Here is a 23,291-nt window from a genome sequence, read left to right on the forward strand (position 1 = left end):
GAGAAAGATACGTTTGCTTCTTCCAATTGCTATGGGAGACTCATTTTGTCGAATAATTGTTTAGCTGCCAAGACGAGATCCCTTCCCCACAATTACCTAGATGACGCGAGCTTAATCACTGGGTCAATCCTAGATTTACTCAAGAACACCGAAACAGAAAAGGGAATACTAGATTTAGGGATTGCAAAAATATTGTAACTTTGTAGACGAAAGAGAAGCGATGGGACGTGTGACAGACCTGCAGTAACTTGTTTATTTAGTTAGCTGTGAAGAATAAAAGTATTGATTGGCATGTGAGAAAAGAAACGGTGGTGAGGAAGGATCACAATTCAATTGACTATTATATTATTTTGCAACTCTCTATCTCCTCTAATCAGTAATAATTTACCTTCATATTTCACAGTTTTCACTGTGAAATGTTATAAACACAATTTGTATTTAACAGAGAAATCTTTGCTATGCAGTTAATAACTGCACAGAGTAAGTTTAAAATGTAAACATGGGATGTCTTATTTTAGCTGAACCACAAGGTGGCGATATTAGCAAAGACGGTACTGAAAATGTAGCTTTTTGGACTCCGTGGACACACAGTGGAAGCTGCACTCAGACATCGGAATCCAGAGGGCAACGGGTCTGCGCCGGGAACGGGTGACAAAGGATTACAGGGAAAGGGCAGTTGAAATAATTACAAATAAAGTCAATGTTGGCGGACAAATCGTTTTCCCTCTAGCACAACATATGAATGGCTGCAGCAGCTTTGCAGAGAGGCCTGTGTTTCAGATCTGACCCAGGAATGGCTGGCGGAATGGAGAATCGCTTTAGGAAAAGGCCAGTTCTGTCTTTCTTTCTATGTTTGCGTGTGTCTCTGGAGGCGTGTGAGACGACCCGCTATTTTATGCCCGAGGAGAAGAAAAGCGGGTCCCTAGTTGCTAATATTGCAAAGGATTTGAAACTGGATGTAGGGAAATTGTCTGGTCGCAGTGCCCGGCTGATTTCTAAAAGCAGCAAGCAATATTTTGAGCTGAACACACGCTTCGGGGATGTGATAATAAAGGAGAAAATAGACCGTGAGGATCTGTGCGGACAGAGAGATCCTTGTTTTCTGCAAGTCGAAATTGTGTTGGAAAATCCACTGCAGCTGTACAGAATGGAGGTGCAGATAGATGATGTGAATGACAATAACCCTAAATTCTCTAAAAATGAATTCATTTTTAAAATACCTGAACAGATCCCCATAAACACCCGCTTCCCCCTGGAAAGGGCCCAAGATTCAGACACAAGAACAAACGGCATCCAGAGTTACGCAGTCAGTTCTAATGAGCACTGCAGTCTGGATGTGCATTCCCGGAGAGACGGCAGTAAATACGTAAAGCTGGTATTAGAGAAACAATTAGATCGGGAGGAGCAGGCGCTGACTCTCACAGCCGTCGATGGGGGCCTGCCACAGAGAACCGGCACAGCCCAAATACGCGTTAATGTGCTGGGCAACAACGATAACTTCCCGCAGTTTCGTAAGTCGGTCTACAACGTGCAGTTAATGGAAAATAGTCCTAAGGACTCTTTGGTCACTAAGGTTGAAGCCAGTGATTTGGATCAAGGTTTAAATGCAGAAATCACCTATTCATTCGGGCAGGTCCCTGACAGAGTCCTCAAGTTATTTCAGCTAAATCCGTTCACTGGCGAAATCACTGTTTTGGATATAATTGATTTTGAAGACGCAGCAATGTATGAAATAGAAATTCAGGCCATGGATGGCAGGGGACTTACTTCACACTGCAAAGTCCTAGTGGAAATCGAGGACATGAATGACAACGCCCCGGAAGTGACGCTGACATCCCTCATTAGCACCATACCCGAGGACTCGTCCCCTGAGACAGTGGTGGCCCTGTTCAGTGTGAGCGACCGAGACTCCGGGGACAATGGCAGAACGCTCTGCTCCATTCAGGACAATGTCCCATTTGCTTTAAAATTGACTCTGAAGAATTATTACGAGCTTGTTACAGAAAAGCCCCTGGACCGAGAGAAAGTGCCTGAGTATAACATAACCATCACAGCCACAGACCGGGGCACTCCGAGGCTCACCTCCGTTAGGGTCATCCGAGTTCAGCTATCAGATATTAATGACAACCCCCCTGTATTTAATGAAAGTTCATACGTCATGCACCTGAAAGAGAACAACCCTCCGGGCCTGTTGATTGGAACTGTCCGTGCTGCTGACCTAGACACAGAGCAGAATGCCAAAGTGACGTATTCGGCATTGCCTGGCAACATCGGTGACCTCCCCTTCTCCCAGAAGTGTAGCGAGTGCCCTCCGTACCCTCCAACCGGAGGGGGTCCCGCAAGGAAGGGGGCCCCTAAAAGTGGCGAAAGAAATGTAAGGTATAACTAGGTAAGTGACATTTATTGATGCTATTGCACAATCCATGTCGGTTTTACTGACAAAACCGTGAAGTCATTATGATACATCATAATGCTATTGGCTACATCAGTTGTCTATCAGTCAGTTTTGAATTTTAGTTGGACCCATTCAAAGAATGTGTATTTGCGTTTATAATGGCAGTCGGCAGATAAATCTTAATTTAGTTGTTTAGTTTTTTATCGTTTCCAACGCAGAAGCGTGCTTTGTGATGTCTAAGAGAATGTATAAGAGCGGAGCTAGTAAACAAAAGGCAGCAAAAAATGCCAAGAAGGAACTTGAGAAAATTCCAAAGTTGTCAACGTATTTTGCGCTGCAATCCAACGTACAGGTACAGGCACATGAAACGAACAGCACTAGCAACGACGAATCGTATCCAGAAGTATCCAGAAGTGCTTCAAGTGAGGTCGAAGCTGAAGCCAGTTGTTCTACCAAACAAACTGTGACAGGTATTCCAGCTGCTGCCGGGAAAGAAGTATCTGAATCTGAACCACTGACTGATGGTCCAGGAGATTGGCCATCTATAATATCGGACAGGCAAGTGTGTGACATTGTTGCTTGTGGCCCAGCACAGCAGAATGAAAGTTATGAATTTCCATTTAACGAGGAAAGACGGAGGTTCACAAGTACTCATTTCTATCGAACCATGGCAAATGGCGAGAAAATAGGACGTTCATGGTTAATGTACTCAGTTCAGAAAGATGCCATTTTTTGTTTTTGTTGTAAATTATTTGACACTGGCGACATACCGCTACGTCGTGGAACATCTGCTTGGAAAGCACTGTCAAAAAGACTTCAGCAGCATGAAACAGGCAAAGGTCATCAAGACTGTATGGTGAAATGGTTTGACCTTCGGTCAGGCATAGTAAACCGTACATCTATTGACCAACTCGAATTGCAGGCTTTTCTGAAAGAAAGAGATTTCTGGAGAAATGTTGTCAAACGCATGGTTGATGTCGTTATTTCCTTGTCCGAAAGAAACTTGGCATTTTGAGAAAGTAATGAAAAGCTCGGCGATCCTTCGAATGGCAACTTTTTGGGACTGTTTGAATTGCTTGCAAAGTATGATACTGTCCTCAGCGAACTTTTACAGAGGATTAAGAAGGCAGAGACACATGTTCAGTACCTCAGTCCACAGATCCAAAATGAGCTGATTCAACTTGTTGCCAGTAACATTCAAGAGGCCAACATAGCGCAACTTAAAAAAGCAAAATATTATTCAGTTATTTTGGACTGTGCTCCCGACGTGTCACATGAAGAACAGATGTCTGTGGTGTTATGCTTTGTTGAATGCAACAGTGAAGATGGTGTCAATATTCGTGAAGCATTTGTTGGTTTTCTTAATGTTCATGATACAACTGGCGAGGGCTTATTGGAAGCGTTTCTTGAAAAGGCAAACAATTTAGGAATAGACATTGCTGACATGAGAGGCCAAGCTTATGATAACGGCGCAAATATGAGAGGAAAGAATAAAGGAGTTCAAGCCCGCATGCTAGAAATAAATGACCGTGCCTTGTATGTACCATGTGGAGCTCACACTTGGAATCTTGTGATCTCAGACGCGGAAAAGTCATCGAAATATGCCGTTGACTTTTTCGGTCTGATTAACAGAATATACGTTATCTTTTCTTCTTCACCTTCACTTTGGGATATACTTCAAGAACATATTCCAATATCTGTTAAAGGGTTATCGGACACTCGTTGGGAGTCGAGAATTGATGCTGTGAAGCTATTGCATTATCACCTTGAAGAATTGTGCAATGCTTTGTCATCTTTGCGAGAATATGCACTCGAAAAGAAAGATGGCAATACAGCAACAGAAGCCGGTGCGCTTTTAGACCATGTTACTACATGGCCTTTTGTTCTGACTGTGTACACGTGGTACAATATGCTATTTCATGTCAATAAAACCAGCAAATTAATTCAGTCACCAGATGTGTCAATTGACGTACTGCAGGCAGAAGTTGGTGCTACAATGAAGTTTTTGGAAGACTATCAAAATACAGGATATAACTCTGTGGTCACAAATGCATGTGAAATAGCAGAACATATGGGTATTGAGCAGGTGTTTCCAGAAACCAGGGTGCAACATAAGAAGAGAATGTTTGATTACGAATGTGCTGATGATTCGAGTCGTCTTTCTGCCGAAGAAAAATTCAAATCGCAGTTCTTTCTTGTTCTCACTGATCAGGCCATATCTTCTGTTTCGTCACGATTTGACCAACTCGTGGAGTGGTATAAGATGTTTGGATTTCTGTACAACGCTAACAGCCTGAAGCAGTGTCACAGAGAAAATGAACTGGAGAATCACAACAAAAATTTTGAAAGAAAAATGGGAGACATTGATGCCAATGAACTCATAATGGAATCGTTTTATTTATGTCATCGAGAAAGAGAGAGGCCTTGTCACGGCAAACAATTTTTTAACGTACATATACAAGAACAGTCTTCAGGAGATATATCCGAATCTTTGCATTTGCATCAGAATTCTTCTGACCACACCAGTTACTGTTGCTGGTGCTGAAAGGAGCTTCAGCAGAATGTAACTGATCAAGAATATCCTGCAGTCAACCATGACAGATGACAGGTTTCTCCGCTTGCAGTTATCTCAGTCAAAAACAAGATTGCCTGATCTCTGGACTATGACGCATTGATTAACCAGTTTGCGGAGAACAAGGCTCAAAAGAAACACTTTGCGTAAATTCGGAATGCATGTACACTGTAGGCCTATGTATACATAATATGAACCCTGTATATTGTATAAAATAAATACCGCATTCCAGTTTCTGCATTGTAAGGGGCCCCGGACATATGTTCGGAGGGGGCCACATTCTTTGTTGCTACTCTCCTCCTCCATCTCCATAAACTCCGAGAACGGGAACGTGTATGCGCTGCAGTCTCTGGATTATGAGCAAAGGAGGGATTTCCAGGTCACAATGAGAGCTGCAGATGACAGGTCTCCGCCACTAAGCTCTGAAGTCATTGTCCTAGTTGTGATAATTGACGAAAATGACAACGCCCCCTTCATTTTATACCCTCTGCAGAACAGCAGCTCCCCCGCTAATGACCTGGTTCCCAGATCGGCGGAGGCAGGTTACCTGGTGACGAAGGTGGTGGCTGTGGATGGAGATTCCGGTCAGAATTCTTGGCTTTCCTACCAGCTGCTCAAGGCCACAGACCCAAGTCTCTTCACTGTGGGGCTCCAAACCAGGGAAGTAAAAACCAGCAGGCCTATAACGAGCCCGGACTCTGTTAAACAGAGACTTATCGTCCTGGTTAGAGACAACGGAGAGCCAGCCAGATCCTCCACCTCGACGCTTAATGTGCTTCTGGTGGATGGGTTTTCAGACACCTACATGCAGTTACTGGATGTACCACAAGAGGAGGAGCAGCAGGACACGTTAACCCTGTATCTAGTCATTTCTTTGTCTTTCATTTCATTCCTTTTTCTGGTTTCTGTGATAACGATTATCTCGGTCCAGCTGTACAAAACAAGGCAGTGCCGAGATCAGTATGTTTCATTGTCCAGGAATTTTATTGTGACTGCAACTTCCCCACATATCTTGCGGAGATGAGCGGCACTGGGACTCTGCCTCAATCTTATTGTTATGAGGTTTACTTGACAACTGGGTCTGATACAAGCAAATTTAAATTTCTCAGGCCGCTGGTACCATCTCTACCCGCTCACCCCATCGCTGCAGGTGGGTCCATTTTTGACTCTCAGATTAACTCTCAGCTAAAGGAGGAGAAAGAATCGGTGAGCAAAGTGAGTGCTTATTTCACTCCATTTCTATCAATACCTTTCCTGAATATGTTTGTTTCTACTGCTATGAAAATTAGTTGGATGGAACATTTAGAAATGTTGAGAAATATTTCATGGTCTAGGGAGCTTTTCTGTTTATTGTCCAACATATTGTTCAAATTTCACTATGTCCTGGCTAATGTAATTGCACAGTAATGCTCTAAAAAAGAGTTTTCCAAACTGATTCTGATCATCTTGCATTGTTTGTGTTCTCTACCAAGAAAGGTTGAAACTTGTCGGAATAAGTATCTGGATGTTATTTATCAAGGGCTTAGTAACATCAGAATTATCTGACCTTTGTACAACATTCCTAAGGAGTCTCGATGAAGTCTAAATTTTACAAGGAAATTGAGGCAGAACTTGCTTTTTCAGCAGTGTTTTTGCCGAGATGTGGATATTAGGACTAATGCGTCAATATGTAATGCCGGAGATCAGAAAAACAAAGTAAAATAGAAGTATCTAAGGAAAATGTATCTCCTCCCTATATGTAAGCTACACCTTAGTTGTCCAGCAAACCCTTTTCTATGTGAGCAGCAAGCAGTGGCAGAGTTTTCAATGAGGGGGATATTTATTGAAAGAATGGGCAATGATTGCTTAAATCCTATAAAATCACCATCAGTTCAAGCTTCATGAGCTTTTATACCCATGACAATCAATGTGGATGTTATAGGCCAGTATTATATGATCACCGCAGTGGCAGTTAGTGGTAGTAACAGGATTTTTATAGGCAGCAAGTGTGAGAAATGGGTGAAGAACGGAATAGAGTCTAGAGTCCAAGGAGAGGCAAGAATCTAGAGCAACTAAGAAAACTCACTGGGTACAAGTAATTTCCTATTGTTCTTGATATGTATGTGTAGAAATACTGGTGGCTAGTAACTTGTCCAACAATGCTGAAAATACAGGGTCAGGTCCTCAGCTGTGGAAAAACTCCGATAGGCACAACTGAGGATGGGAGGAGGTGTAATTCAATATAAAGCAGCTGGGTTTGATACCACTTAGCTCTCTGTTTTTGTGTTGAATGGATGGAAGTTTATAGCCCGTGGGAAGTAATAATTGTGTCTGTTTTGCATTAGGAAATTCAGTGTGTTTAATGATTGTAGGATAACACACAGGAGGCTGTATCCAAATGCATTCTCCTGACGTTACACTTATTCGTGGATAACATTTATGTCCTCTCTGTAGTGAACTATGACATTGACTCATATTGTACTGTCCCGGAAGCAAATCCCTCAGGAAGAGAGGGCCCAGGAGATTCCACTTCATGGAGTTTGCTACTGATCTTACCCTCAGGTGGAGGGATGTATTAAGGGAGAAGAGGAAGGTGCACAAAGAATACAAGGAGTGTGGGTCAATGGGAGAAATAAATCTGACTCCTCAGAGGGGATGTTCCCCATCTTCTTCTCTGTAGTAGCCCCCTCCTCCCCTTTCTCTGTTTTCTCCATGGACAGAGGAAATCCAGAAGCCAAATGTGATGGAATTGTCACCTCCTGCTGGTCTTGCTTGAAGTATTTCTGCTGATTTGGGAGGCGAGCAGGCATTAGAATTAACTGTAAAAATGGGGGAATGTGATGCAAAACTTAATACCCCCTATTCTATACACAGTGACCAAATTCCATCATTTTCTGCTCCCTTCCACCAGAACAAATGTGAAGGAGCATCTAGCCTTTAGAAAATACAGAGAAAGCAGCTCAAGAATAAGTGCTGCCTTAATTCAGGCTCTTCCTTTTCTAGATAATGGGTACAACTAAAATGAGGTTTTAGGGGCCCGGTGGTTGCAAAGAGTTTACAGATTCCCCTCCCTCTCCCCAAAGAGAGAGAGAGAGTTACAATAATCAAGCAGTGTTTCAGATAGAGTTTGTCATTCAAGAATAATTTTGTGACACCAGTCCTAACAAATACCTTTAATTTAGGAACTCGTGGTTGTTGTGACTATTAGTAATGGCTAATTGGTGAATTATTGTTACTATACATGAATATGTGTATAGCTTAAAAAAAACCCTATAGATTACAGAGTCTTTTTTCTCTGTAAAAATGAAATGAAGGTTTTAGGTAGCTTAATCTACTGCCAAGAATCCTGAATTAATTAAAACAGAGATCTCTATTTGTGAAAGAAATGTACTCCCAGAGACATTTTAGTAAACATGGTCATTTCTAATTATTACCTAAAAATAACCTGGAATTCAACATAATTAATGAATTCTTTGATTATAGTAATTTATTTGGGGATAACAGTCTGGATTTGGATACCTAAGATAGAATGGCAAAATGCTCCAAAAGAAAATTCGCACTTCCCCTTCAGAAGATGTAAACAGCAAATACAAAACTGATATTAAAGACATCAATATGCCAGCTGGTGTAAATTGACATAGCACTGCTGTAGTAAATGGTGACGAGGGAGAGAGCCAGTCTACAGCATAGGAACATCTGAGCATCTGGCACTTTGACAGCCTTGATCATGAAAAAAATCACAGTTTATGCTGGCACTTTATAGGGGCTATGCAGCACTCCTACAGAAAGTATTAACCAACAGTTGATTAGTTGTTATCAGAATAAGTTATTCTTAACTCTTACAAATCTATTTTAAAAAATTAAGACAGATCTAGTCGGTTATTGTTACTGCTAATGATCCTGGCCACAAATTTACCCTGATTTTTCAGAGTCATTGAGTACCCATCATTCCCATTGAGTTCTGTGAGAGTTCTGGGTACTAAACAGTTCTGAAAACTAGGCCCAAGATGTCTGGAATTGGACACACATAACCAATGACCATATTTCAACATTTTGTCTTAAACAAACAGCAAGATAATGATCTTTTTGAATCAGCCACCTAAATTACAGTAAAGCTTTTCTGGATTTGTAATTGTAAACACCTCACAGGGGATGTAAGATGTTCCAGACAGTTTTTGAAAGACAAAAATACAAATAGAAATACAACGAAGTGAATATGGCTGTATTTGGCTTATCAAATTACATTTACTTCTGAATTTTCACATTGTAAATTTTCCCTCCAAGTTATGTAGATACACAGTGCCATCTTTTACGATTTCATTAATCATGAGCATTTATATTTTATGATGTAGGTACAGGCCAGATCCTACTCCCATTGCAATCAATGACAAAACTTCTGTTGACTTCAAATAGAACGGTATCCCAGCCACAATTCTGTAAGATGAAGCGCTGATTGCATGTCCCCCAGTGCATACTAATGCCTGTGTTCTTCATAATAGCCGATAACGACACCACATCATTCTGTATTGTTTGCAGGGCAGAGTTTCTGTTTCTGAAGACTCCATACCCCGATCTTCAGGTGAAGGCTGTATTGTTAACAAGATGATAGAGATAAATGAGAACTGTGGTCAAAACGGTTGGCTTTCCTACCAATAGATGAGAACAACCAACTCTGTTCTGTTCAACTGTCAGACACCATAAAGGAGAAATGAGAATCAAGAGGCTTATCGCCCTCCAAGAAACTTTCAAGAAGGTACAGGCCTTTTCTGTAAAAGATCAAGGATATGTATTTCTACATTATATAATTCTTTATTCCTGGTTTTTCACTTAGACCTTTGTGTTTGTGATATGGCTATTGAAGAAGAGCAGGAGCTCCTATAACATGCTTTCTTTGTAGATTCTACCTACCCCTTAGTGTATTATTATTAGAGCTTAACGACTTCTATTTTATCTAGATATAAAGGAAACATAATAAGTCAAACCTAAGCTTTAACAGTAATTTATCATAAATCACCTTCCCTATGATTCTCCCTTGTGGAGATGATTATATAATAGTGTGTTGATTTTCTGAAACCTCTTTTCAATGTACAAGTTTAATGGTCAATGAAAATTAAGACTAAATTTCACTTACAAGGTAATTATGTATTAACAAATAGAAGCTGGTTAAATTAAAGCTGCTTGGCTGCAATGTACATTGCATATTTGGTCGAGAGGTTAAGCTTTGTGTATATTGTAAAATGTATTTTTTCAAAATGGTAGTCTTTTTTTCTAACCATATGAAACTGAAACTAATAGTTATAAAACATTTTGAGATCCTTGCTTAAAAGATACTGTAGAAGTGAAGAGTAATATTGCATTAGTAGTATGTTAGTAAAATAGGTTCAAAGTGATACAATAAACTTTAAACACTTTGTAGTGTGTAATGAGTTAAGATAAATCCCTTTCCTTATGTCTTCATTTAATTTCATTACCAAATATAATATTTAAGTTAAAAGGAACATGGTGTAATTTTCCACATTGTTAATGAGGTTTTAAAAATCAAGTTTCTGGTACCTATAACACTAATAAAAACAATTTTTAAAAGGGCTTTAGACTGACTTTTTTATCTGTTGATTCTGAGGATTGGTAACTGTGCTGGCAGATCAGGTTCTGTGAAGCAAAGTCATCAGGGGACATGTTCTTAAAGCACTGATTTCTAATGACCTGTTCTGGGGTCTAGTGGATGGACTGTCTCTCCAGAATGTGAGGGCTTGTGGCCCGTGTATGCAGGAAGGAAGGCTATGAAATTTAATTCCATTGCTGGCAGGTGGAGGGGAAGGGAGTGTGGGAAAGTACAGACCTGTAAACATGTCCTCTTTTACATTAATGAGTCACTCCCAGGCAGCAAAGGAAATGCAGCTCCCACTGAAGTCAGGCAAACATTGGTTCCGTCTACAAATGTTCATTAGATAGGAGAAGTCGGGGAAATTTCTTCTGACATTTAACTAAAACATAAAAGGAATGAAAAATATATCAGACAAATGAATACCTGGACCAATGTTTTTAAAAACTAGAGTTAAAAGGTGGGTTCTTAAATCCCCATACTGACACCGAAATAACGACCTAATTTTCCAAAGTGCTGAGCACCTTCCATTGAAGCCAGTGTAATTGAGCCTGTTCAAGACTTTCAAACACTAGACCAATCCTTTGTAGGTGCCTAAATATGGTTTAAAAACCTAACTTCAGGCCATCATGTCTGAAAATCTTGAACCCCTGTACAAAACTGGACTGCAGGAGTCCCTCCCCTTTTCCCTTTTTGGTTTTTGCGTCTGCACTCAATAGATCTGTCATATTTTAGGGGGAATCCAGTACCTTGCTGCCCCAAGCAGGGTGGCATGCTTGCTGGAGGTCCACCATAGCCACCTGCCGCCCTCCCAGCGACCGGCAGAGCGCACCCCGCGGCATGCCGCCCCAAGCACGCGCTTGGCATGCTGGGGTCTGCAGCCAGCCCTGATTCCCAGGGCCCAAGGACATTTAACCTATTTGGCACTATTTTTACTATTGTGGGTGGCCTCTGGCAGTGTTTTAGTGCAGAGTTCCTTTTTGGGCACATAGCAGAAGTTTGTTGTCTTAAATTTCCCAACCTTGTATCTTCGCTGAGCATAGGTTCTATCTGTTTCATTCAGGGATCTCATTTCTAGCTGACATTCTTCCATATTTTTCTGGATTCTTATTATACTTTCCTGTCCTTTATTCAGGAACGTTCAGTCTTTGGAAAATAGTCATAGCAATTTCCCCATACTTCCTGCTATGATTACAGAATTAGGGTCCGATGTTCCTCCATTGGAGTGAAAGGAATTTCTGACTTCAGTGGGAACAGGAATGTATTTACTCAGAATGCTGGAAAATGCAATCAGGTTAGGGTTTAACATGAGATACACACATGTAAGGAACCGTGTATTTTCAACATGCTATCACTGATTAAATAGAGCCTAGAAACACAGGAAATGATCCATCCGAAGATGGTGAAGTCATTGTTAGACTCTGTCATGACAGAAATATTCTGAAAAGCTGAGCAACTGCAATTGTGACTATCCCAGTATTGACTCATTCTCTGCCTGAGTTCATGGCTGCTTTTTCCCTCCATCAGACACCACATATTGGAAGATGAGAGAGAGGATTTTCTCCATTCATTAGCACTTTCCTTTTAAGACTGTTGTTAAATGATTGACAGCTGATGGAACAGAAAAAACGATCAAAATATTACGTTTCCAACATATTTCAAAATTCTGTTAATTTTCCTAATGGTAACGGAAGCTCCTTACTCAGGGGCGCCATTCAGATTTTGGGTGGGGTGAGCAGCGGACTTTAACCACGATTTTGGCAGATAGGAGCGCTGTATCTAATTCCTATATAAAAGAAAGAAAATTAAAAAAATATTAAACCCACTCAGCACTAATACTAACATGTTCTTACATCTTGTGACAAGTCACTTAAGGGACATGGTTAGGTTTAAAATGTTAATGTATATTTTTATTTTGATACTAACTTTGTGGAGAGAGAGAGAGTTCTGGTCTACATTACTGGGTTAGGTCGAATTTGGCCACGTTAGGTCAATTTGACAATAACTGCATCCACACAACCAACCCCATTCTGTCAACCTAAAGGGCTCTTAAAATCAATTTCTGTACTCCTCCCGATGAGGTGAGTAGTGCTAAAATTGACCTAGCCAGGTACGCAGGAAAAGCCCCGGGAACTTTTGAATTTCATTTCCTGTTTGGTCAGCGTGGCAAACTCAGCAGCACTCAGCAGCACAGGTGACCGTGCAGTCCCACCAGAATCGTAGAGCGTATAATGTTTCTATGCTCCCCCTATCATCTCCGTCCCTGAGGTTATCACAGATTAGAAGGCAAAAAAAACCCGCACTTGTAATGACATGTTTTCCAAGCTCATGCAGTCCTCCTGCACTGATAGGGCACAACTTAATGGTGTGGAGGCAGTCAGGGCCGGCGCTTCCATTTAGGCGACCTAGGCGGTCACCTAGGGTGCCAGGATTTGGGAGGGTGGCATTTTGCCACCCTCCGCTGCAATTCGGCGGCGGGGGGTCCTTCCGTGCTCTGGGTCGGCGGTGGCAATTTTGCGGTGGGTCCTTCACTCGCTCTGGGACCCACTGCCGAAGTGCCCCGAAGACTGGGAGCAGGGAAGGACCCTCCCGCCGCAGAATTGCCACCAACGACCGGGAGTGCGGAAGGACCCCCGCCTAGGGCGCCAAAAACCCTGGCGCCGCTCCTGGAGGCATTCAGTGGCAGAGGCCAAGAAAGAGTTAAGTGAGTGTGAAGAGCGGAGGCAGGACGCAATGCTGAGGCTAATCAGGGAGCAAATGGAGGTGATGAAGCATCTGTTGGAGCTGCAGGAAAGCCAACAAGAGCACAGACCCTCACTGCATCCACTATGTAACTGCCTACCCTCCTCCCCATGTTCCATAGCCTCCTCACCCAGATGCCCAAGAACGCAGTTGGGGAGGTTCCAGGCACCCAGCCGCTCCACTGCAGAGGATGGCCCAAGCAACAGAAGGCTGTCATTCAAACAGTTGATTTTTAGTGTGGCTACAGTAAGCAATGTGACCTTGTCGTTCCCTCCTCCTCCACCCACCTGGGCTACCTTGTCCATTATCTCATTTTTTTCATTAAAAAAGAAAGAATAATAGTTTCAAAAATAATAGTTACTTTATTTCAAAGGGGGCGGGTGGTTGGCTTACAGGGAATTAAAATCAACAAAGGGGGCAGGTTTGCATCAAGGAGAAACACACACAACTGTCGCACCGAAGCCTGGCCAGTCATGAAACTGGTTTTCAAAGCCTCTCTGAAGGGCAGCACACCTTGCTGTGCTCTTCTAATTACCCTGGTATCTGGCTGCACAAAATCAGACATCAGACAATTTGCCTCAACCTCCCACCCAGCCATAAACGTCTCCCTCTTACTCTCACAGATATTATGGAGCACACAGCAAGCAGCAGTAACAGTGGGAATGTTGGTTGTGCTGAGGTCTGACCAACAGCACCAGCGAGCTTTTAAATGTCCAAAGGCACATTCTACCACCATTCTGAACTTGTTCAGCCTAGAGTTGAACTGCTCCTTACTACTATCCAGGCTTCATGAATGGATCCCCCTAGCAGGAGAGCAGAGTTGCAGTGGAAGCAGTGGACGAGGACGGTTAGCAGTCCTACTTCACCGTCTGCTGCCAGTAGCACCCAGGAGGATCAGAGGGGGGGGGATAGTGATAAATAACAGTCAGCATGGATTTGTCAAGAACAGATCATATCAAACCAACCAATAGTTTTCTTTGATGGGATAACAAGCCTTGTAGATAGGGGCAGAACTGACTCTAGGCACCAGCAAAGCAAGCATGTCCTTGGGGCGGCACAATTCCAGGGGCAGCCATTCTTTTTTTTTTTTTGCTTGGGCAGTTGTGCTCTCGGAGCTTGGGGTGGCAAACTTTTTGCTCGAGACCGTAAAAAACTAGATCCAGCCCTGTATAGGGGGAAGCGGTAGACATGGTATATCTTGACTTTATTAAGGCTTTTGATACTGTCTTGCATGAGCTTTCCATAAATAAACTAGGGAAATACAGCCTGGATAGAACTACTATAAGGTGGGTGCATAACTGGTTGGAAAATCATTCCCAGAGAATAGTTATCAGTGGCTCACAGTCATGCTGGGAGGCATAATGAGTGGGGTCCCTCAGGGATCAGTTCTGGGTCCAGTTCTGTTCAATATCTTCATCAATTATTTAGATAATGGCATAGAGAGTACACTTATAAAGTTTGCAGATGATACCACGCTGGGAGGGGTTGCAAGTGCTTTGGAGGATAGGATTAAAATTCAAAATGATCTGGACAAACTAGAGAAATGATCTGGAGAAACCAGAGAAATGGTAAATATGATTAAATTCAATAAGGACAAATGCAAACTACTTCACTTAGGACGGAACAATCAGTTGCACACATATAATATCGGAAATGACTGCTTAGGAAGGAGTACTGCGGAAAGGGATCTGGGTGTCATAGTGGATCACAAGCTAAATATGAGTCAACAGTGTAACGCTGTTGCAAAAAAAGCAAACATCATTCTGAGATGTATTAGCAAGAGTGTTGTAAGCAAGACAGGAGAAGTAATTCTTCCACTCTGAGCTGATTAGGCCTCAACTGAAGTATTGTGTCCAGATCTGGGCACCACATTTCAGGAAAGATTTGGACAAATTGGAGAAAGTCCAGAGAAGAGCAAAAAAAAATGATTAAAGGTGTAGAAAACATGACCAGTGAGGGGAGATTGAAAAGACTGCGTTTGTTTAATCTGGAGAAGAGAAGACTGAGAGGGGACATGATAACAGTTTTCAAGTACATAAAAGGTTGTTACAAGGAGGAGGGAGAAAATTTGTTCTTTTTAACCACGAAGGATAGGACAAGAAGCAATGGGCTTAAATTGAGGCAAGGGTGGTTTAGATTGAATATTAGGAAAAACTTCCTAACTGAGCACTGGAATAAATTGCTTAGGGAGGTTGTGGAAGCTCCATCACTGAGGATTTTTAAGAGCAGGTTGGACAAACACAGGTCAGGGATGGTCTAGATAATACTTACTCCTGCTTCAAGTGCAGGGGACTGAACTAGATGACCTCTGGAGGTCCCTTCCAGTTCCTCGATTCTATGATGATAATCTTTAAAATCAGCTTGGATCTGAAAGCAAAGGTGTTGTTTGAGACGCTAGGTGGCGCTGTTACTAAAGGTGGGGCTGAAAGAAAGCTAAGGAATAATAAATAGTATCAAGGCGGTGTTAGGAAGAATCTCCTGACAGGGAGCATCCCCGAGTTAAAAGAGGAACAGTCCCTCGCTGAAGAAAAATAATTAGGCATCTATCTAAAACCGAATTGTTTTACCCCGCACACACACTGTAAATCAAACTATTGCTCCGGTACCACAGGAACTATTTTTAGGCATCAGAACTGCTGTATGGAAAGGGTTGTATTTTAGATCAGACCCGGGAATGGCTGGCAGAATGGGGAACCACATCAGAAAAAGGAATGTACTGTCTTTCTTTCTGTATCTTTGCTTGTCCGGAGCGCTGTGTGGGGTGATCTGCTATTCCGTGCCTGAAGAACAGGACATCAGGTCCGTAGCTGCCCGTAGGGAAACTGCTCGCAGGACCCGGCTGATTTCACAAAATAGCAAAAAAGTATTTTCAGCTCATCACCGGCTCAGGGGATGTGATAATAAAGGAGCAAATAGACCATGAACATCTGTGCGGACAGACTTGTCATAACCTAGTCCCAGATTTGGACCTTAGCGTCCAAAATATGGGGGTTAGCATGAAAACCTCCAAGCTTAGTTACCAGCTTGGACCTGGTAAAGCTGCCACCACCCAAAAAATTAGAGTGTTTTGGGGCACTCTGGTCCCCCCAAAAACCTTCCCTGGGGACCCCAAGACCCAAATCCCTTGAGTCTCACAACAAAGGGAAATAAACCTTTTCCCTTCCCCCCTCCAGGTGTTCCTGGAGAGATACACAGAAGCAAACTCCGTGAATCTAAACAGAGGGATTCCACCCTCTCTATTTCCAGTCCTGGAAACAGAAGTACTTCCCTCTTCACCCAGAGGGTATGCAAAGTCAGGCTAGTAACTCTAACACACACAGATTTCCCCCTGACTTCTTCCTCCCACCAATTCCCTGGTGAGCACAGACTCAATTCCCTGGAGTCCCCCACTAAAGAAAAACTCCAACAGGTCTTAAAAAGAAAGCTTTATATAAAAAGAAAGAAAAAGTACATAAAAATGGTCTCTCTGTATTAAGGTGACAAATACAGGGTCAATTGCTTAAAAGAAATATGAATAAACAGCCTTATTCAAAAAGAATACAATTCAAAGCACTCCAGCAACTACACACATGTAACAACAAAAAAAAACCAAACCTATCTTTTTGTACTTACAACTGGGAAACAGAAGATTAGAAAGCAGGAAATAGAAAAATCCTTCCCATAGCCGAGAGGGACAGATACAAGACAAAGGACTCCGACACAAACTTCCCTCCACCCAGATTTGAAAAAGTCTTGTTTCCTGATTGGTCCTCTGGTCAGGTATTTCAGGTTACTTCTTTCCAGGTGAAAGAGACATTAACCCTTAGCTATCTGTTTATGACAAGACTGACCTGTGTTTGTATAGTATTGGAAAATCCATTGCAGCTCTATCGCTTTGAGATGAAGACAGAGGATGTGAATGACAATTCCCCTAGTTTCCGAAAGAAAGAATTTATGTTCGAAATCCCAGAACTGACCCAGAAGAATACCCGCTTTCCCCTGGAAAACAAATGCCATCCAGAACTACACGATTAGCGCCAGTGAACATTTCCGGCTGTATGCGCAAGCTAGGGGAGACAGTAGTAAATACGCTGAACTGGTATTAGAAAAAAACATTAGATCGGGAGGAGCAGCCAGAATTTAATTTGATTCTCACAGCTTCTGAGGGGAGGGGGGTGGGGAAGCAGGGGCGGCTTTAGACATTTCGCCAATGCAAGCACAGCGGCATGCCGCGGGGGGAGCTCTGCCGATCGCCAGGAGGGCGGCAGGCGGCTCCGGTGGAGCTCCCACAGGCGACTGGCAAAGCGCCCCGGGCGGCATGCCGCCTCAAGCACGCGCTTGGTGTGCTGGGGCCTGGAGCCGCCCGTGCAGCAAAGGGAGCAGATGAGCAGGAAAACACGTTGACTATGCATTTAGTAATGTCATTGTCTTTAGTTTCATTTTCTTTTTCTAATTTCAGTAATCATTTTTATAATTATTAAGATATACAAGAGAAGAAACTGTAGAGACAAATATTTCTCTGCTTCTGGTCATTTTTATGGAGATGGAAATTTCCAGAATAATTTGGTAGACGTAACAGGTAACAGAACTTTGTCCCGAGGTTATGGCTATGAAGTTTGTTTAGGATCTGGATCAGGAACCAGTGATTTAAAAATCCTCAGATCCATTATCCCCACCCAGTCTTCCAGAACAACAATTTAATGGAAAAACGAATTTGGATTTTCCTATGAATTCTACCAAGAGAAAGGAAATGAAGTCATCTAGTCAGGTAAGAATATTATAATCATTTTTAAAGCAAAAATATTGATTTTTCCATCACTTACTTGCCTCTTTAATGTACAAGAATTATAAAGGAAATTTGAAAATGCTTAAACCTTTTACATAGATATTCTTAATTTTCTATAGCTATGTTATTTATTGATCATTTACAATAAAAATTTCTTCTTTTCCCTGTGTTAATTAACATAGGTGCCTATAAAGAAAATTCCTTCATGGTTTAGTTTTTGTAATTTTGAAGAATATTGGTAAATGATAATGTCTGTATGTGGTTGTCTTAGAATTTATAAACTTTTATGTTTTAATATGTTAATAGTGTTAATTATGTACTGTTTGTGTCATCAGCCAGTAAAGCACAAAGCAGGATCCCTAAAAAGGGAGAAGGGACTAGAACATATGTAATGTATGGTCAGTTTGCGAAAAATTGAAATAGTTTAATCTGTAAATATGAGTACAGCAAAATGTGTGGAGACAAATTCATTCCGACCTGATGTCCATGTAGTCACAGCAGGTATGACCTTGATATGTAAGTGATCATCCGGTTATATAATAACTGTCCAGACATTGGTACAGGTTCTATGTCTACTTTATGAATAATAGAATTGTGTTTAGAAGGAGAAAAGTTTCAGAAGCCAAGTAGATACAAATAAAAATTAAAATGCATGTTAGCACATGAAACTGCTAGTACAGGTTTGATTCATAGCCAACAGGGGTCCAGTTGGCAGAAAAGGTGATGGTATTCTTCTGAACTTCATCTCTAAAATAAACTGCAATCATTGTGGGTCACCAAAATGTGACAGGTAGATTGTGCAGTTGTTCAAAATATGGTCGTGCTGTGCGTGGCCTCTCACCTCCACTTGGCCTCTGGAATTTGGATCCTCCTCAGTGGACATCAATGTGCCCATGGACTGCCACTATGCTATGGTTCTTGCACCAAACTGAGATGCCACTCACAGTAGATTGTGTAGATCTATGATCTTCTCCTTTATTCTCCAACGAAGGAAATATTTTAAAAAGCCGACATTTGAGTTGTCATTGGGTATCTGTTCGCTAACTCTTCACTGAGATGAATGGGACAGTTCACAACGCTCTCAGATCTATTATTTCAGCTTCTCTGCAGACTCGCATAGACATCTCTGTATCGGTTACGCTGAGTTAATATATTTTTGGTTTTCTTTGAAACTGTAACTGCTGGAGATTTGCTTATTCCTAAAGGAAATCTGAGATTCTGAAGAAGATAGTAGCCTGAGAAAAATATCGCTATGCTTTGAAGCTACCTATGAGTCCCACCTCAACTTTGCAATGAATCGGGAAGTGATTATTTGTTCTAGATCCATTTTAAGGGATCTCCCTGGTGCATAGGCTGCTTGTGCCGTATCAGTCAAGGTATTACAAAGCAGACACAAATTCTAACCCCAGCAAGTGCAGAGCTATGGGCCTGGTATAAGAAGTGTATAACCATCTACCCCGAACTGAATATAGATTCCGAGAAAATATAGAAAATATTTAGATAAAGGAAGACTGTCCAGAGGATGAAGTAGTGATATCAGATAAAATCCCTAACTAATATTAGGAGTTTAGATCTAAGAATGTTTTGTTTGTTTGTTTGTTTTGAATGAGTCGTTCAAATATATTATGAAACGCATTTGGCATCGTACAGGTCAATATCTGGGAATGGATAAGGGAAGTTTCTTAGGCGTATTGGACCAAATTTATTCCGGTTGTAATCTCATTGAGGTCAGTGGAGTTACAAGGGATAAATTTATAACGAAAACAAAATGTGTATATTTTATTTCCTTCATTATCCCTCCCACTTGAAATCAGTGTGGCGGAAAAAGTACTTCAAAGAGAAACGTTAAAATTAATCGTTTTTTACAATAAATCATGCTGATATCAAGCGTCTGTTTAATCTTTTTAATATAATAAGGCTACTCGTATTTATTTGTTTCGAATTGTACATTATTCTATTTCAGATTTCATTAAATATTTTATTGCGGTTATGTTTGACGATATGAAATGTATAAACCATTTTTACATTGAAAATATCTCAGTAATTTTTAATACAGACCCTTGGTGGCGCTGCTCACCACAAAGGCGAAGAAAGAGAACTGCAGCTCCGGGTGACTCCATTAGTCAGAGACAGCGTCTCTCAGCCTGGCAGGGAAGCAGTCTATAATAAGTGCGTTGTCCAGAATGTGAACTGCACTGTTCCTGACAGAGCTTCAGATGGAGACGGCAAAGATTCTTGTCTGGAACCACGACTAAGGGACGCTGAAATATAAGTAAAGAGAGAGCGGGTCTCTGCAGAAGAAGTTCGGTTACAAGGAAACATGGGGATGAGAAATAGTGAGAAAGGCCTGACAAGGCAGGTTATGTCTCTGATCCTTTTTCTGTGTGCGCCGGAGGTGAGAACTGAAACGCTTCGGTATGCTGTGACTGAAGAAACAGGAAGGTGGTCTTTCGGACGAATATTGCAAGGGATTTGGGGCTGAAAGCCGAGAAACTTTCCGCTCGGCTCTGAAGGGGAAAAACAGTGTTTTCAGCTCGACCGCAGCACTGGAGATTTGTTTATACAAGAAAAAATAGACCGAGAGGAGCTCTGCGGGCAGATCCACCCCTGCCTGGTGCATTTTGAGATATTGCTGCGGAGTCCTCTACAGTCCTACCGAGCTGAGGTAAGCGTTTATGATATAAATGATCATTCTCCGGTGTTCTTAAATAATGAATTTATCCTAAAGATCTCGGAAAGTACTATACCTGGAAACCGGTTTTTACTGGAGAGTGCCCAGGATTTAGATGGGAGCAACAACAGTCTCCAGAATTACAGCATTAGCTCTAATGACTTTTTTCAGATTTATACTCGGGATCGCAGTGACAGTAAAAAGTACGCAGAGCTGGTGCTGGATAAACCCCTGGACCGTGAGGAGAAGCTGGAGATCAGTTTCACACTCATAGCTGTGGATGGTGGTTCCCCACTGCGGTCGGGTACAGCCAGAATTCGAGTTATGGTTCTGGATATAAAGGACAATGATCCGGTGTTTTCTCAGTTTCTTTATAAAGTCCAGATTTTGGAAAATACACTTGAAGATTATTTGCTAGCTACAGTCTCTGCTATCGATTTTGTCGAAGGAATTAATGGGGAAATATCCTATTCCATTATTCAAAATTCAGAGGAAAATCGCCAAACTTTTAAGGTAAATACCGTAACCGGGGAAATTCGACTCAGGCGGCCATTGGATTTTGAAGACAGAGAAAACTATGAGATAGACATACAGGACATGGACGGCGGGGGTCTGTCTGCAAACTGCAAAGTCCTGGTGAAGTTGCTGGATATGAATGACAATGCTTCGGAGGTGACCATAACATCCCTTACCAGCCCTATCCCCGAGAACTCCCAGCAGGGGAGAGTAATGGCCCTGTTCAGTGTCAGGGACCGGGACTCCGGGGATAATGGGAAAACGGTCTGCTCCATAGAGGACGAGCTGCCCTTTACTGTCAGAAAAATATCAAAAAAATCCTACTCTCTGGTGACTGAAGGCGCACTGGATTGTGAGAGACCATCGGAGTACAACATAACAATCACTGCTCAGGATTTGGGATCTCCCAGTCTCGCTAGTGCAGTGACAATCACCGTGAAAATATCAGATATTAATGACAATTCTCCCATGTTTAAGGAAGCGTCATACACTATTTATATAAGAGAAAACAACGGCCCAGGGATAAAGATTGGCAAAGTCAGTGCTATTGATTCGGACTTAGAGTAGAATGCCAAAGTGACATACTCTCTGTTGCCTGCTGAGGTAGGTGGCCTTCCGCTTCTCTCTTATATCTCCATAAACTCGGAAAATGGGAATGTGTACGCTCTGTGATCCATGGATTATGAACAGATAAGAGAGTTCCAAGTCACAGTGAAAGCTGCAGAATGCGGGTCCCCTCCACTAAGCTCTGAAGTCATTGTCCGGGTTGTGATAACTGATGAAAATGACAACGCCCCCTTCATTTTATACCCTCTGCAGAAGAGCAGCTCCCAAGCTAATGACCTGGTTCCCAGATTGGCGGAGGCGGGTTACCTGGTGACGAAGGTGGTGGCTGTGGATGGAGATTCCGGTCAGAATTCCTGGCTTTCCTACCAGCTGCTAAAGGCCACAGACCCAAGTCTCTTCGTTATGGGTTTCCAAAATGGTGAAATATGGACCACTAGGCCATTAAATGAATGAGACAACTTCAAGCAGAAAAGTCCCCTATCAACCACAACGACGCTAAATTTTCTTGTGGTGGATGGATTTTCAGACTCATTTTTGCAGGTTTTTGAGGTACCCAGCGAAGAAGAGAAGGATGGCACATTGACTACATATTAAGTGTTAGTGCTGGCTATGATGTCATTCATTTTTTTATTTTCGATAGTAGTATTTGTAATTATTAAGGGATGTAAAAGGCAAAATTTTAGTGAAAAATATAACTCAGTTTGTGAAATTTTTATGGCGCTAGCGACTTCCCCGGTGATTTAGTAGGTGCCAGTGGACCTGGAATCCTACCCCAGCCATGCCATTATGAAACTGTTTGACAAACGGATCGAGTAACAGTGAATTTAAATTTCTCAGACCAAAAACACTGGTCTACAATTTTTGAGAAGTCGTCTGCTTCAGAGATAAAATGTGATATTTATTATGTATTTTGATGTGCTGAATTCAAATATGACAATTAAAACAACTGATTGGCTACTGTCTCTAAGGTATTTAAGTTTTTACATTTTATGTCTATCTATCTTGTGTAGATAGTAGAGTTTTAATCATAAATTGTAAACCTAGGTCTTTTCATGAGTTTATGGTTGCTTTACATGATAATATTTCACCTGTCCTGTTTATGTAACACTTTAAAAAGCAGCAAAAGGGTTATATAAATAAAATTTATTATGAAACAAAAGGCAAAAAACTATTATGTACATAGTTATTGGCTTGTCTCTTTTATTCATTAAATGGAGCATCTCTTGTCACTGTCCAGCAATAGTTTGCAAGCATTGATGGGCTCCATTTGCCTGATATCCTGCCAGGAGATTCCACTGCTGTAGTCTGGAGCCCAACAGCTCTGCCTTACTCTTGGGTAGTTTCAAATCCCTGACAAGGTCATTCAGTTCACCTTGTGTTATGAGGTGTGGTTCAGAGGAGGAGGATGGGAGAAAATGTGGGTCCTGTGACATTGATGGTTCAGGACCAGAAGTTTCATCCTCTTCCTCTTCCTCATCTTAC

The 23,291-nt window shown here is 41.8% G+C and overlaps 1 protein-coding gene and 1 pseudogene across 4 annotated transcripts in view; both read left to right on the forward strand.

The window, feature by feature from the left end:
- The window catches only part of LOC127055768 (protocadherin beta-16-like), a 48,460-nt gene extending 37,934 nt beyond the window's left edge, over positions 1–10,526 (forward strand). For all 4 annotated transcript variants that reach the window (XM_050963102.1, XM_050963099.1, XM_050963100.1 and 1 more), the window contains one exon: positions 9,483–10,526. In XM_050963102.1, coding sequence (XP_050819059.1) covers positions 9,483–9,602 — 120 coding nt within the window. In that variant the 3' untranslated portion in view covers positions 9,603–10,526. The remainder of the gene's footprint in view (positions 1–9,482) is intronic.
- A 9,764-nt stretch (positions 10,527–20,290) lies between these two features.
- Positions 20,291–22,674, forward strand: LOC127055789 (protocadherin beta-1-like; annotated as a pseudogene).
- The last annotated feature ends 617 nt before the right edge of the window (positions 22,675–23,291 follow it).

This window comes from Gopherus flavomarginatus, chromosome 7 (assembly GCF_025201925.1).
Source record: "Gopherus flavomarginatus isolate rGopFla2 chromosome 7, rGopFla2.mat.asm, whole genome shotgun sequence".
Classification (NCBI taxonomy): domain Eukaryota; kingdom Metazoa; phylum Chordata; order Testudines; family Testudinidae; genus Gopherus; species Gopherus flavomarginatus.